The sequence below is a fragment of the Chanodichthys erythropterus genome, chromosome 21 (genome assembly GCF_024489055.1).
Source record: "Chanodichthys erythropterus isolate Z2021 chromosome 21, ASM2448905v1, whole genome shotgun sequence".
NCBI classification, from domain to species: Eukaryota; Metazoa; Chordata; class Actinopteri; order Cypriniformes; family Xenocyprididae; genus Chanodichthys; species Chanodichthys erythropterus.
In genome coordinates, this window is record NC_090241.1 from 36,278,141 (window position 1) to 36,292,529 (window position 14,389).

Below are 14,389 nucleotides of genomic sequence, written 5' to 3' on the forward strand. Positions count from 1 at the left end.
ATTTACTTATCTGATTTGCTAAATCGTGCACATGATTTACTATTTCATTCTCTCGATTCACTAGAGCATACAATTTACTAATTCGTTACCTCGATTCACTAGTGCGTACGATTTACTTATCTGATTTGCTAAATCGTGCACATGATTTACTATTTCGTTCCCTCAATTCACTAAATCGTGTGCACAATTTATTATTTTGTTCCCTCGATTTGCTAAACGATGTGGGGTTTCGTAAGTTTAAAAGAAAATTAAATCTATTTTTAATAAAAAGTATATTTGAGAAAGCCGTTTTTTCCATTAGCAATGCGAATTGGTGAAAAAAATGATGTCATATATATGTATATATAAATAGGACATACAGTATATCATATATATATATGATTAATCACAATTAATTGCATCTAACAAAAGTTTGTAAATATGTAACATATACACACACACACAGCCTATATATTTACATTGACCTATTATTTAAATTGTAAACTTTACATATACAGTGTTTTGCCTTTAATTTATGCTAGTTTCATAAAAAAATGCATTACAGTAATAAGAAATGAGGATAATGAAAACAACAGAAAAATGTAATACATTCAGACATTTACAGTAATAAGAATTTGAGAAGAAAATGTGCTTAATTATCACAAGGCTTACATTTTTTTTTATGCAAAATTAATTATTTTACATTTTTTTCCATTGATTTGGGGGTGAAATGAGACCTAGACATGTTTTTCTTGAAATTCATCCAATTACTCCAGCACTTTGCCAATTAACAAAGCGGATGACACTTTGCATTTCATCATTTCCATGAAAAGAAAAAGACCATATGTGGGTCACAAAAACCTTAGAAAATAGTTAAAAACGGCAGTCATTACCTTCTTTACAGTAAATGAATTACACACTTTAGTGTGACACAGATGTGTGTGAAGAGAGACCGCGAGTATGTTCTCCCATAATAAGCGAGGGCCAATAAATAAGGGAGGTTACACAAGTGTTATTAAATGTCAAAATGATTACTGTGTCAGCGAACGGCTGGCTTATTCGAGCTGAACACGTCGCGTTGAGCTCTCGTCACAAACCACCTCAATGAACAAAAGAATCCACTCTTATTATAAACTTATGTCCCAACACGTTAAACCTTTTGCTCACATTCATTGTTTCTGAACGCTTGTATACAGAATTCATTTTCCTGACTGCAGCTCTATGAGATGCTTTTCACATTTAAAAGAACAGTTCACCCTAAAAGGAAAACTCAGTCATCATTTACTCACCCACATGTTGTTCCAAACCTCTATGACTTTCTTGCTTTCGTCTGTGAAACACAAAAGGAGACGTTTAGTAGAAAGTTCATGCTGCACTTTTGCATTCAATGAAATTGAAGAAAGCAGATGCTTTGTGAGAAAACAGGTCTAAATTGCAGATTGATTTTGGTAATCTTCCATTTGCATTTGTACATTGGCTCATAAACTGAACGCAGTGCACTATATGTGGGTGTGGGCATGAGATTTTTGAGCGACGGTGGAATAAAGAAAGCCATAATGCTCTGGAACCACGTGAGCGTGAGTAAATGATGACAGAATGCTCTTTATTGGGCGAACAATTCCTGTAAGTGTGCTTGTTTTGGTTTGTAGCTTGTGTTTGCTTGCTTTGGTGAGAAAGTACCTGAGCGCCTTTAACAGGGATATTTATTTTACCCTTCCGTAACCCTTTCGGAAATATATACTGCTGTTTACAACAGATGAAGAGCCTGTTTTAGATTTTCCATTCTGGAAACATCAAAAGTAAAATAAAAACTGGGTTAAAAACAACCCAAGTTGGATTGAAAATGGACAAACCCAGAGATTGGGCTTGATCAATCAGCATCTAACTGTTTTATAGTTTTGTGTGTTTGCTAAAGGAGCAGAGCTGCACATTAATAGTTAACATAAGAAGCTTCTCAACACTCTTCATATATGCATAACCTTTTCTTATGTACACAATATGGTTATGTCACGTGATGGCGACATGTTGCTTTTATTTCCCCTAAACGTCTTCAAACATGCCAGTAAAGACAGTTTGTTTCATGTTTACTTTGGTTATTCGAAATCATTAAATCCATAATCCTTCCTGCGGGGTTTTCAATCAGGTCTTTCTTATTGCGTAGCTTTTGCATTATAAATAATAAATGTCAGAGCAGACCTCGCTTCTTCGTAATGATTGTGACATTTCAAAATCAAAACGAGTGCACTCCACTTGCTGAAGAGTCAAATTTTCCCTCAACAAAAGACTTGACTCGAAGCCAACAAAATGACTAAGATCAGCACTTTGGTTATCATCAGACGCTCTGTCATTTTTCTGTTGCTTTTCATGCACTCAACTCCAGCACAATCCGCTCTGTCAACTCCAGAAGAACAGGCTGATTCTGAGAGCTGAGATTGAAAGAAAACATATTCCTCTTCTTTCTCAGATTAATCGATGGAGCGCACCTGTCTGTGTCTGTCTGTTAATTTAATACTAGAAATCTCATTTTATAATATAGAAAATATATATTTTAACACAAAAATAAGAGCAAAAAATATTGATCCACATTTGGCTGAAGCTTTGTGATTTTATACATGAGCTCAGGGAAAAAGATGGCGTATCTTTATCAATAGGACATATTTTTATATACTCTAATTAGACTCTTAAAGTCTCTCGTGTCGTTAATTCTCACTGTCAAAAAACACACTGTATTTAATAGAAATAATAATCTAGAAAAAATATTAAAGATAATAATATAAGATGTTATAGCTAAGAACGTGTGTGTGTGTATATATATATATATATATATATATATATATATATATATATATATATATATATATATATATATATATAGCTATAATATACATTTATATATATTATGTATATGTATGTATGTATCTGTATACATATATACATATATATGCATAATACATTAATTTGAAAATTACATATATTTAATGTATAATAATCATAATAATAATAATGAATAAATTAGAAAAAATACATGACAGTTAATATTATATAATGTAATAAATAAAAAGTAATAAGTACATTTTTAGTTAATAACATAAAAATAACAATAATGTGTGTGTAAGAATAATAATTCATTTGAAAAAAGCATTTATTGTTAATTAAGTAAGAATAATAATGTATTATATATATGCATATTCTATGTATATATGAAGAATAATACATTTGAAAAAGCACATTTTATAGTTTATGAATATATAAGAATAAATATTTAAAAAGTGTACATTATAGATAAGATATAAGAACAATGATTAAGATTATAGACAGACAGCTTGAGAGTGACTCCCGAAGGACCAGCACCACATCCTCTTGTACCACTGTTTGAAGAATTTATCTTCCAGAATCTGGCAGTAAGGTGTGGGAGTTCACTTTTAGTCAATCTCTTATCCTGAAATGTCCATCTTGCAGAGATGGACTAAATGATCTTCCAAAACTTCCTGCCAGATTCTGGAAGATAAATTCTTCAAACAGTGGTACAAGAGGATGTGGTGCTGGTCCTTCAGGAGTCACTCTCAAGCTGTCTGTCTATAAGGCCTATAAAAACCCAGTCTTCATGTACTTTATAACACTTCAGCTTGTGATTCTTATTAAGAGCGGGTCATTTTTTAGGATTCTTCACCTAACCTAAGTCTCTGAGATCCTGACACCTCACACTTCTGAAGACTCCAGGTAGGTTTCAGTACTGGGAAATGGTGGCGCTGGAGACTAAAGGGTTCCTGATGGTTTCACACTTAATTCTTCACCTTAATTCTTAATTATTTTGCAGTTAACGTGTCTTTTCTTCTCCAGCTGTTTTTGTATGACCCCGCTGACCCAATGAGCATTTCACTGTCCAATGGTCATGCTTTAACTTTGCAATTTCTAGTATTACATGAGTATTTAATAATTTTTGACTTTTCAGTCTGAGTTAAATCTCTTTTTTGGCTCATTTTATCTGTAAAAGAAAACCTGCCTAATAATTCTGCACACCTGAATATAGGGCATTCTTCATTTCCAGCCTTCATGAACAATTATATATCACTTATAAATGATTAAAAACAATATTAATAGTAGTTATTAAGATTGATGTGGATTGGAATTGGTAAAATGTGCTTGGAAAAAAAATATGATCAGAAAATCAACTTGCCTAATAATTCTGCACTCCCTGTATATTATATATATATATATATATATATATATATATATATATATATATATATATATATATATATATATATATATATATATATAATATATATATATATTAGATAACAAGAATTATACAAGAAAATTAGAAAAAATATGAAAATTATTAAATTTAATATAAATTAGAAAAAACTTGCATATCACAGTTAAAACATAAGAATAATAATGTATAATTATAATAATTATTATAATGTATAATAATGTAATAAAGAATAAGACAAAGGTGTATATTATAGCTAATAATATATTAGAATAATACTGATAAAATACTGATAATAATGATGATGATGATGGTCATGATTATGATGATTCAATTGGAAAAATCTAACAAAAATACAACAATAAATTAACCAATACACTTCTTAATAACCTGAGTGGTGTTCGCCGTGTTTCTATGTGGTATAAATCACTAACACACAGTCTGAGCAGCAGTAATGCTGATGTTTGCCTTTGACCAAACCCAAATGAACACTGATACACAACAACACAGTCTGACCCTCACACGGCCGCGCACGTGTCTCTGCTGTAAATCCAGTGTTTTATAGGCACTCTGTGTGATTGACAAACTTCATCTGATCTTTCAATGGCTCTCGGGTTTCTGAGAGTAACGTGAGTACAGGTTCAATCCGACACATTGTCTGGACAACTCGTGCGATTCGAGATGTTTGGGCAACATTCCCCAACAGCTTTATTCATACAGCGCTGACCGCGTTCGCTAAGAGACACAATCTAGACTTACACTCGCCCTGCTGCGCATTATAATGAGCTAGTCATAATTACACATAATTGCAGTGTTCTCACATCTCAACAACAGGTTTGAAGTAAGTACACAGTTAGCCAAGACAGTTTGCCAGAACAATAGCTGGTGAATTTTGATTGTAATTATTAGTGCATCAGTCTTTTGTTAATTGTAAGTCGCAGAAAGCAGCACTTCTCAACTGGTTTTGTTCCAAATCTTGCACTAGACATCAAGTGGTTCCACAACTGTTTATCATATGAGAGTAAACAAAAATGTCCTTAAAACATTGAAACTCCAATGTTGATTCTAAATGCTTCATGCTCTAATAATTATTGGCTGCTGAAAGCATGAAACCATTTGTGCTCAAATACCTAATGGAATTTATTTTGATATCAAACGCATGATTATTCACATTTTTTAAATATGCATTTATTGATTTTGAACAGACCTGTGAGTCGTTTTTAGGATCTGATCCATCAGTTGAGATTCACTCACACGCAATTCAAACAGAAAATGACTATGATCACATGTGCAGCAATATGATTATTTCCAATGATCAGAGTAAGATGTGAACATAACACATCATTCCTGTTTACATGATTATTCTTACACTCTCGAAAATGCTGCGTTAAAAACAACCCAAATTGGGGTGAAAATGGACAAACCCAGAGATTGGGTTGTTTTAACCCAGTAGTTGGGTTGTTTTAACCAGGTGAATGGGTTAACCCAGCGAATGGGTTGTTTTAACCCAGTGGTTGAGCTGTTTTAACCCAGCGAATGTGTTGTTTTAACCCAGCAAATGGGTTGTTTTAACCCAGCGAATGGGTTGTTTTAACCCAGTGGTTGAGTTGTTTTAACCCAGCAACTGAGTTATTTTAACCCAGCGAATGGGTTGTTTTAACCCAGCAAATGGGTTGTTTTAACCCAGCGAATGGGTTGTTTTAACCCAGTGGTTGAGCTGTTTTAACCCAGCGAATGTGTTGTTTTAACCCAGCAAATGGGTTGTTTTAACCCAGCGAATGGGTTGTTTTAACCCAGTGGTTGAGTTGTTTTAACCCAGCAACTGGGTTATTTTAACCCAGCGAATGGGTTGTTTTAACCCAGTGGTTGAGTTGTTTTAACCCAGCAACTGGGTTATTTTAACCCAGTGAATGGGATGTTTTAACCCAGCAATTGGGTTGTTTTAACCTAATGAATGGGTTGTTTTAACCCAGCAATTGGGTTGTTTTAGACCAGTGGTTGGGTTGTTTTAACCCAGCGATTGGGTTGTTTTAACCCAGCGATTGGGTTGTTTTAACCAGGTAAATGGATTAACCCAGCAAATAGGTTGTTTTAACCCAGCAATTGGGTTATTTTAACCCAGAAAATGGGTTGTTTTAACCCAGCGATTGGGTTGTTTTAACCAGGTGAATGGATTAACCGAGCAAATAGGTTGTTTTAACCCAGCAATTGGGTTATTTTAACCCAGCAAATGGGTTGTTTTAAACCAGTGGTTGGGTTGTTTTAACCCAGCGATTGGGTTGTTTTAACCAGGTAAATGGATTAACCCAGCAAATAGGTTGTTTTAACCCAGCAATTGGGTTATTTTAACCCAGCAAATAGGTTGTTTTAACCCAGCGATTGGGTTATTTTAGCCCAGCAAATGGGTTGTTTTAACCCAGCGATTGGGTTGTTTTAACCAGGTGAATGTTTTAACCCAGCAAATAGGTTGTTTTAACCCAGCAATTGGGTTATTTTAACCCAGCAAATGGGTTGTTTTAACCCAGCGATTGGGTTGTTTTAACCAGGTGAATGGATTAACCCAGCAAATAGGTTGTTTTAACCCAGCAATTGGGTTATTTTAACCCAGCAAATAGGTTGTTTTAACCCAGCGATTGGGTTATTTTAACCCAGCAAATGGGTTGTTTTAACCCAGCGATTGGGTTGTTTTAACCAGGTGAATGTTTTAACCCAGCAAATAGGTTGTTTTAACCCAGCAAATGGGTTGTTTTAACCCAGCAATTGGGTTGTTTTAACCAGGTGAATGGATTAACCCAGCAAATAGGTTGTTTTAACCCAGCAATTGGGTTGTTTTAACCCTGCGATTGGGTTGTTTTAACCCAGTGAATGGGTTGTTTTAACCCAGCAATTGGGTTGTTTAACCCAGTGGTTGGGTTGTTTTAACCCAGCGATTGGGTTGTTTTAACCAGGTAAATGGATTAACCCAGCAATTGGGTTATTTTAACCCAGCAAATGGGTTGTTTTAACCCAGCGAATGGTTTGTTTTAACCCAGTGAATGGGTTGTTTTAACCCAGCAATTGGGTTGTTTAACCCAGTGGTTGGGTTGTTTTAACCAGGTGAATGGGTTGTTTTAACCCAGTGGTTGGGTTGTTTTAACCAGGTGAATGGGTTGTTTTAACCCAGTGGTTGGGTTTTTTTTAACCAGGTGAATGGGTTAATCCAGCAAATGGGTTGTTTTAACCCAGCGATTTGGTTGTTTTAACCCAATGATTGGGTTGTTTTAACCCAGCGAATGGGTTGTTTTTACCAGGTGAATGGGTTGTTTTATGTGAGAGGTTGGGTTGTTTTAACTCAGCGAATGGGTTGTTTTAACCCAGTGGTTGAGTTGTTTTAACCCAGCAATTGGGTTATTTAAACCCAATGAATGGGTTGTTTTAACCCAGCAATTGGGTTGTTTTAACCTAATGAATGGGTTGTTTTAACCCAGCAATTGGGTTGTTTTAGACCAGTGGTTGGGTTGTTTTAACCAGGTAAATGGGTTGCTTTAACCCAGCAATTGGGTTGTTTTAACCCAGCGGTTGGGTTGTTTTAACCCAGCGATTGGGTTGTTTTAACCCAGCGGTTGGGTTGTTTTAACCCAGCGAATGTGTTGTTTTAACCCAGCAAATGGGTTGTTTTAACCCAGCGAATGGGTTGTTTTAACCCAGTGGTTGAGTTGTTTTAACCCAGCAACTGAGTTATTTTAACCCAGCGAATGGGTTGTTTTAACCCAGCAAATGGGTTGTTTTAACCCAGCGAATGGGTTGTTTTAACCCAGTGGTTGAGCTGTTTTAACCCAGCGAATGTGTTGTTTTAACCCAGCAAATGGGTTGTTTTAACCCAGCGAATGGGTTGTTTTAACCCAGTGGTTGAGTTGTTTTAACCCAGCAACTGGGTTATTTTAACCCAGCGAATGGGTTGTTTTAACCCAGTGGTTGAGTTGTTTTAACCCAGCGATTGGGTTGTTTTAACCCAGCGATTGGGTTGTTTTAACCCAGCGATTGGGTTGTTTTAACCAGGTAAATGGATTAACCCAGCAAATAGGTTGTTTTAACCCAGCAATTGGGTTATTTTAACCCAGAAAATGGGTTGTTTTAACCCAGCGATTGGGTTGTTTTAACCAGGTGAATGGATTAACCGAGCAAATAGGTTGTTTTAACCCAGCAATTGGGTTATTTTAACCCAGCAAATGGGTTGTTTTAAACCAGTGGTTGGGTTGTTTTAACCCAGCGATTGGGTTGTTTTAACCAGGTAAATGGATTAACCCAGCAAATAGGTTGTTTTAACCCAGCAATTGGGTTATTTTAACCCAGCAAATGGGTTGTTTTAACCCAGCGATTGGGTTGTTTTAACCAGGTGAATGGATTAACCCAGCAAATAGGTTGTTTTAACCCAGCAATTGGGTTATTTTAACCCAGCAAATAGGTTGTTTTAACCCAGCGATTGGGTTATTTTAACCCAGCAAATGGGTTGTTTTAACCCAGCGATTGGGTTGTTTTAACCAGGTGAATGTTTTAACCCAGCAAATAGGTTGTTTTAACCCAGCAATTGGGTTATTTTAACCCAGCAAATGGGTTGTTTTAACCCAGCAATTGGGTTGTTTTAACCAGGTGAATGGATTAACCCAGCAAATAGGTTGTTTTAACCCAGCAATTGGGTTAATTTTAACCCAGCAATTGGGTTATTTTAACCCAGCAAATGGGTTGTTTTAACCCTGCGATTGGGTTGTTTTAACCCTGCGATTGGGTTGTTTTAACCCAGTGAATGGGTTGTTTTAACCCAGCAATTGGGTTGTTTAACCCAGTGGTTGGGTTGTTTTAACCCAGCGATTGGGTTGTTTTAACCAGGTAAATGGATTAACCCAGCAATTGGGTTATTTTAACCCAGCAAATGGGTTGTTTTAACCCAGCGAATGGTTTGTTTTAACCCAGTGAATGGGTTGTTTTAACCCAGCAATTGGGTTGTTTAACCCAGTGGTTGGGTTGTTTTAACCAGGTGAATGGGTTGTTTTAACCCAGTGGTTGGGTTGTTTTAACCAGGTGAATGGGTTGTTTTAACCCAGTGGTTGGGTTTTTTTTAACCAGGTGAATGGGTTAATCCAGCAAATGGGTTGTTTTAACCCAGCGATTTGGTTGTTTTAACCCAATGATTGGGTTGTTTTAACCCAGCGAATGGGTTGTTTTTACCAGGTGAATGGGTTGTTTTATGTGAGAGGTTGGGTTGTTTTAACTCAGCGAATGGGTTGTTTTAACCCAGTGGTTGAGTTGTTTTAACCCAGCAATTGGGTTATTTAAACCCAATGAATGGGATGTTTTAACCCAGCAATTGGGTTGTTTTAACCTAATGAATGGGTTGTTTTAACCCAGCAATTGGGTTGTTTTAGACCAGTGGTTGGGTTGTTTTAACCAGGTAAATGGGTTGCTTTAACCCAGCAATTGGGTTGTTTTAACCCAGCGGTTGGGTTGTTTTAACCCAGCGATTGGGTTGTTTTAACCAGATAAATGGATTAACCCAGCAAATAGGTTGTTTTAACCCAGCAATTGGGTTATTTTAACCCAGCAAATGGGTTGTTTTAACCCAGCGATTGGGTTGTTTTAACCAGGTGAATGGATTAACCCAGCAAATAGGTTGTTTTAACCCAGCAATTGGGTTATTTTAACCAAGCAAATAGGTTGTTTTAACCCAGCGATTGGGTTATTTCAACCCAGCAAATGGGTTGTTTTAACCCAGCAATTGGGTTGTTTTAACCAGGTGAATGGATTAACCCAGCAAATGGGTTGTTTTAACCAGGTGAATGGATTAACCCAGCAAATAGGTTGTTTAAACCTAGCAATTGGGTTAATTTTAACCCAGCAAATGGGTTGTTTTAACCCAGCGATTTGGTTGTTTTAACCCAATGATTGGGTTGTTTTAACCCAGCGAATGGGTTGTTTTAACCAGGTGAATGGGTTATTTTATGTGAGAGGTTGGGTTGTTTTAACTCAGCGAATGGGTTGTTTTAACCCAGTGGTTGAGTTGTTTTAACCCAGCAACTGGGTTATTTAAACCCAGTGAATGGGATGTTTTAAACCAGCAATTGGGTTGTTTTAACCTAATGAATGGGTTGTTTTAACCCAGCAATCGGGTTGTTTTAGACCAGTGGTTGGGTTGTTTTAATCCAGTGGTTGGGTTGTTTTAACCCAGCGATTGGGTTGTTTTAACCAGGTAAATGGATTAACCCAGCAAATAGGTTGTTTTAACCCAGCAATTGGGTTATTTTAACCCAGCAAATGGGTTGTTTTAACCCAGCGATTGGGTTGTTTTAACCAGGTGAATGGATTAACCCAGCAAATAGGTTGTTTTAACCCAGCAATTGGGTTATTTTAACCCAGCAAATAGGTTGTTTTAACCCAGCAATTGGGTTGTTTTAACCAGGTGAATGGATTAACCCAGCAAATAGGTTGTTTAAACCTAGCAATTGGGTTAATTTTAACCCAGCAATTGGGTTATTTTAACCCAGCAAATGGGTTGTTTTAACCCAGCATTTGGGCTGTTTTAACCAGGTGAATGGATTAACCCAGCAATTGGGTTAATTTTAACCCAGCAACTGGGTTATTTTAACTCAGCAAATGGGTTGTTTTAACCCAGCGATTGGGTTGTTTTAACCCAGTGAATGGGTTGTTTTAACCCAGCAATTGGGTTGTTTAACCCAGTGGTTGGGTTGTTTTAACCAGGTAAATGGATTAACCCAGCAAATAGGTTGTTTTAACCCAGCAATTGGGTTATTTTAACCCAGCAAATGGGTTGTTTTAACCCAGCGATTGGGTTGTTTTAACCAGGTGAATGGATTAACCCAGCAAATAGGTTGTTTTATCCCAGCAATTGGGTTATTTTAACCCAGCAAATAGGTTGTTTTAACCCAGCGATTGGGTTATTTTAACCCAGCAAATGGGTTGTTTTAACCCAGTGATTGGGTTATTTTAACCCAGCAAATGGGTTGTTTTAACCAGGTGAATGGATTAACCCAGCAAATAGGTTGTTTTAACCCAGCAATTGGGTTATTTTAACCCAGCAAATAGGTTGTTTTAACCCAGCAATTGGGTTGTTTTAACCAGGTGAATGGATTAACCCAGCAAATAGGTTGTTTAAACCTAGCAATTGGGTTAATTTTAACCCAGCAATTGGGTTATTTTAACCCAGCAAATGGGTTGTTTTAACCCAGCATTTGGGCTGTTTTAACCAGGTGAATGGATTAACCCAGCAATTGGGTTAATTTTAACCCAGCAACTGGGTTATTTTAACTCAGCAAATGGGTTGTTTTAACCCAGCGATTGGGTTGTTTTAACCCAGTGAATGGGTTGTTTTAACCCTGCAATTGGGTTGTTTAACCCAGTGGTTGGGTTGTTTTAACCAGGTAAATGGATTAACCCAGCAAATAGGTTGTTTTAACCCAGCAATTGGGTTATTTTAACCCAGCAAATGGGTTGTTTTAACCCAGCGATTGGGTTGTTTTAACCAGGTGAATGGATTAACCCAGCAAATAGGTTGTTTTATCCCAGCAATTGGGTTATTTTAACCCAGCAAATAGGTTGTTTTAACCCAGCGATTGGGTTATTTTAACCCAGCAAATGGGTTGTTTTAACCCAGTGATTGGGTTATTTTAACCCAGCAAATGGGTTGTTTTAACCAGGTGAATGGATTAACCCAGCAAATGGGTTGTTTTAACCCAGCAATTGGGTTGTTTTAACCAGGTGAATGGATTAACCCAGCAAATAGGTTGTTTAAACCTAGCAATTGGGTTAATTTTAACCCAGCAATTGGGTTATTTTAACCCAGCAATTGGGATGTTTTTAACCAGGTGAATGGATTAACCCAGCAATTGGGTTAATTTTAACCCAGCAACTGGGTTATTTTAACCCAGCAAATGGGTTGTTTTAACCCAGCGATTGGGTTGCTTTAACCCAGCGATTGGGTTGTTTTAACCCAGTGAATGGGTTGTTTTAACCCAGCAATTGGGTTGTTTAACCCAGTGGTTGGGTTGTTTTAACCCAGCGATTGGGTTGTTTTAACCCAGTGGTTGGGTTTTTTTTAACCAGGTGAATGGGTTAATCCAGCAAATGGGTTGTTTTAACCTAGCGATTTGGTTGTTTTAACCCAATGATTGGGTTGTTTTAACCCAGCGAATGGGTTGTTTTAACCAGGTGAATGGGTTGTTTTATGTGAGAGGTTGGGTTGTTTTAACTCAGCGAATGGGTTGTTTTAACCCAGCAATTATGTTATGCGAATGGAATAACCCAGCGAATGGGTTGTTTTAATCCAATGATTGGGTTGTTTTAATTGTAAAAGTTGTAACTTCTTCCTGAGTCTCTCCATCAGTGTCGACTCCGGTTTGAACAATGTAAGGCTGAACACTTTCCTCATTTTGTCTGCGTGAGATTCTCCAGCTTTGTTGTTGTTGAGCTGTTAAAGCTCCGCCCTCTTCTGGAAAGGTGGCAGCTCATTTGCATTTAAAGGGACACACACAAAAACGGCGTGTTTTTGCTCACACCCAAATAGGGGCAAATTTGACAAGCTATAATAAATGATCTGTGGGGGATTTTGGGCTGAAACTTCACACACACATTCTGGAGAGACCAGAGACTTATATTAAATCTTGTGAAAGGGGCATTATAGGTCCCGTAAAAGACTGATGACCTGTTTTTGGAAGCTGATCCACCAGTTGAGATCCACTAACAAGCGATTCAAATGGAAATTGGAGTTTTTAGGAACATTTATAAAAGTGAAGATAGAAACTCTGTTTTCATGTAGTGAAAGTGATGTTTATCATATGAAAGTAAACTAAAATGTCCTTTGCATCTGTTTCTAAATATCTTGAATTTCAATGGTTTAAAAATGCTCTAAAAATGACTGGCTGCTAAAAGCCCAAAACCACTGAAATTAAAGAGATATTTGTGCCAAAATGCATCTATTTATCCTGTGATCAACATAATGCATATTTTTATATGCATTTGAATAGACCCTGTGACGCGTTTTTGGGACCTGATCCATTTTGGGAGATGCAATTCAAATGTAAAACGAGAGTTTTTAAGCACATCTCTGTAAAGTGTGCTGTGATGAAGTGAATGTGATCCTCACTGAATCGCTCTAATGCTCTCTCACCATGTGCACATTGAGCATCACAGCAGAAGATCATGTGACTCCTCTGGTGTGTGTCCATCTTCTGTGGATCAGAGGCCTGCAGACGCTCGCATCGCTCAGTCAAATGCAGAGTTTGCTGTTAGGATGATATTATAAGCTGTCCGGCCCTACGAGAGAAAAGAAACACAAAACGTTAATAAGTAATCATAAACCTCATCATGATGATTTGGCCTTTCCATGTTTTTGACAGCATCACGGACATATTTAAACATTACAGGGCTTCTCGTTCGGATCAGATCCACACTGAGGAATCACAACAAGTGTGACCTTTACCAAACATGGAGGATGAAAGAGAAAAGGTCACATGAGGAGGAGGAAGATGGAGGAGGAGGAGAGAAAACAAAAAGTAATCTTACAAATAATGCACAAAACAGCCACTTGCATCTGATTATTAGGGTTTTGAGGTGTTATTTTAGTATGTTTTCTATACTATTATTATAGTATGTATTATTAATTTAAATTATCTTTTATCTTTATATTTTCAGTTTTTATTTTAATTTTAGTATAAATGTTAGTCATTTTGTTGTTTGCTTTTGTCATTTTATTATTATTTTTTACATTTCTATTTAGCTTTAATTTATTTTTGTTTTAGTTTTTTAGTAATTTTTGTACTTTGACTTATTTTATTTCACTTCGATGTCAGGGCAACATTTTAAATTTTCATATATTTTTTCCCCTATTTTATTTTACTATTTTATTTTATTTTAAACAAAATTATTTAAAATTATTTAATAAAATATTTAAATACTTTAAAAATATTTAAATATTTTTAAAAACTAATTATTATCAGGGTGTTACTATGCAGTGTATTTTAGTATTAAATATATGCTATTATACAATTTATTATTATTTTGAATTATTTTTATTTTTATATTTTCAGGTTTTATTCAAATTTTTGTTTTAGTAATTTTGTTACTTGCTTTTGTCATTTTCTATAGTTTTTTTGTATTTCTTTTTAGCTTAAATTTAATTTTCAGTTTTAGTTTTAGTAATTTCAG

General features: G+C 36.1%; 1 protein-coding gene across 1 annotated transcript in view; it reads right to left on the reverse strand.

Annotated features, from left to right (window-relative positions):
* Nucleotides 1–14,389, reverse strand: part of tox2 (TOX high mobility group box family member 2) — a 187,821-nt gene that overhangs the window by 143,144 nt on the left and 30,288 nt on the right. The window contains exons 2-3 of the mRNA XM_067373447.1: nt 13,353–13,498; nt 1,269–1,309 (exon numbers count right to left, since the gene is read on the reverse strand). Coding sequence (XP_067229548.1) covers nt 1,269–1,309; nt 13,353–13,410 — 99 coding nt within the window. The 5' untranslated portion in view covers nt 13,411–13,498. The remainder of the gene's footprint in view (nt 1–1,268; nt 1,310–13,352; nt 13,499–14,389) is intronic.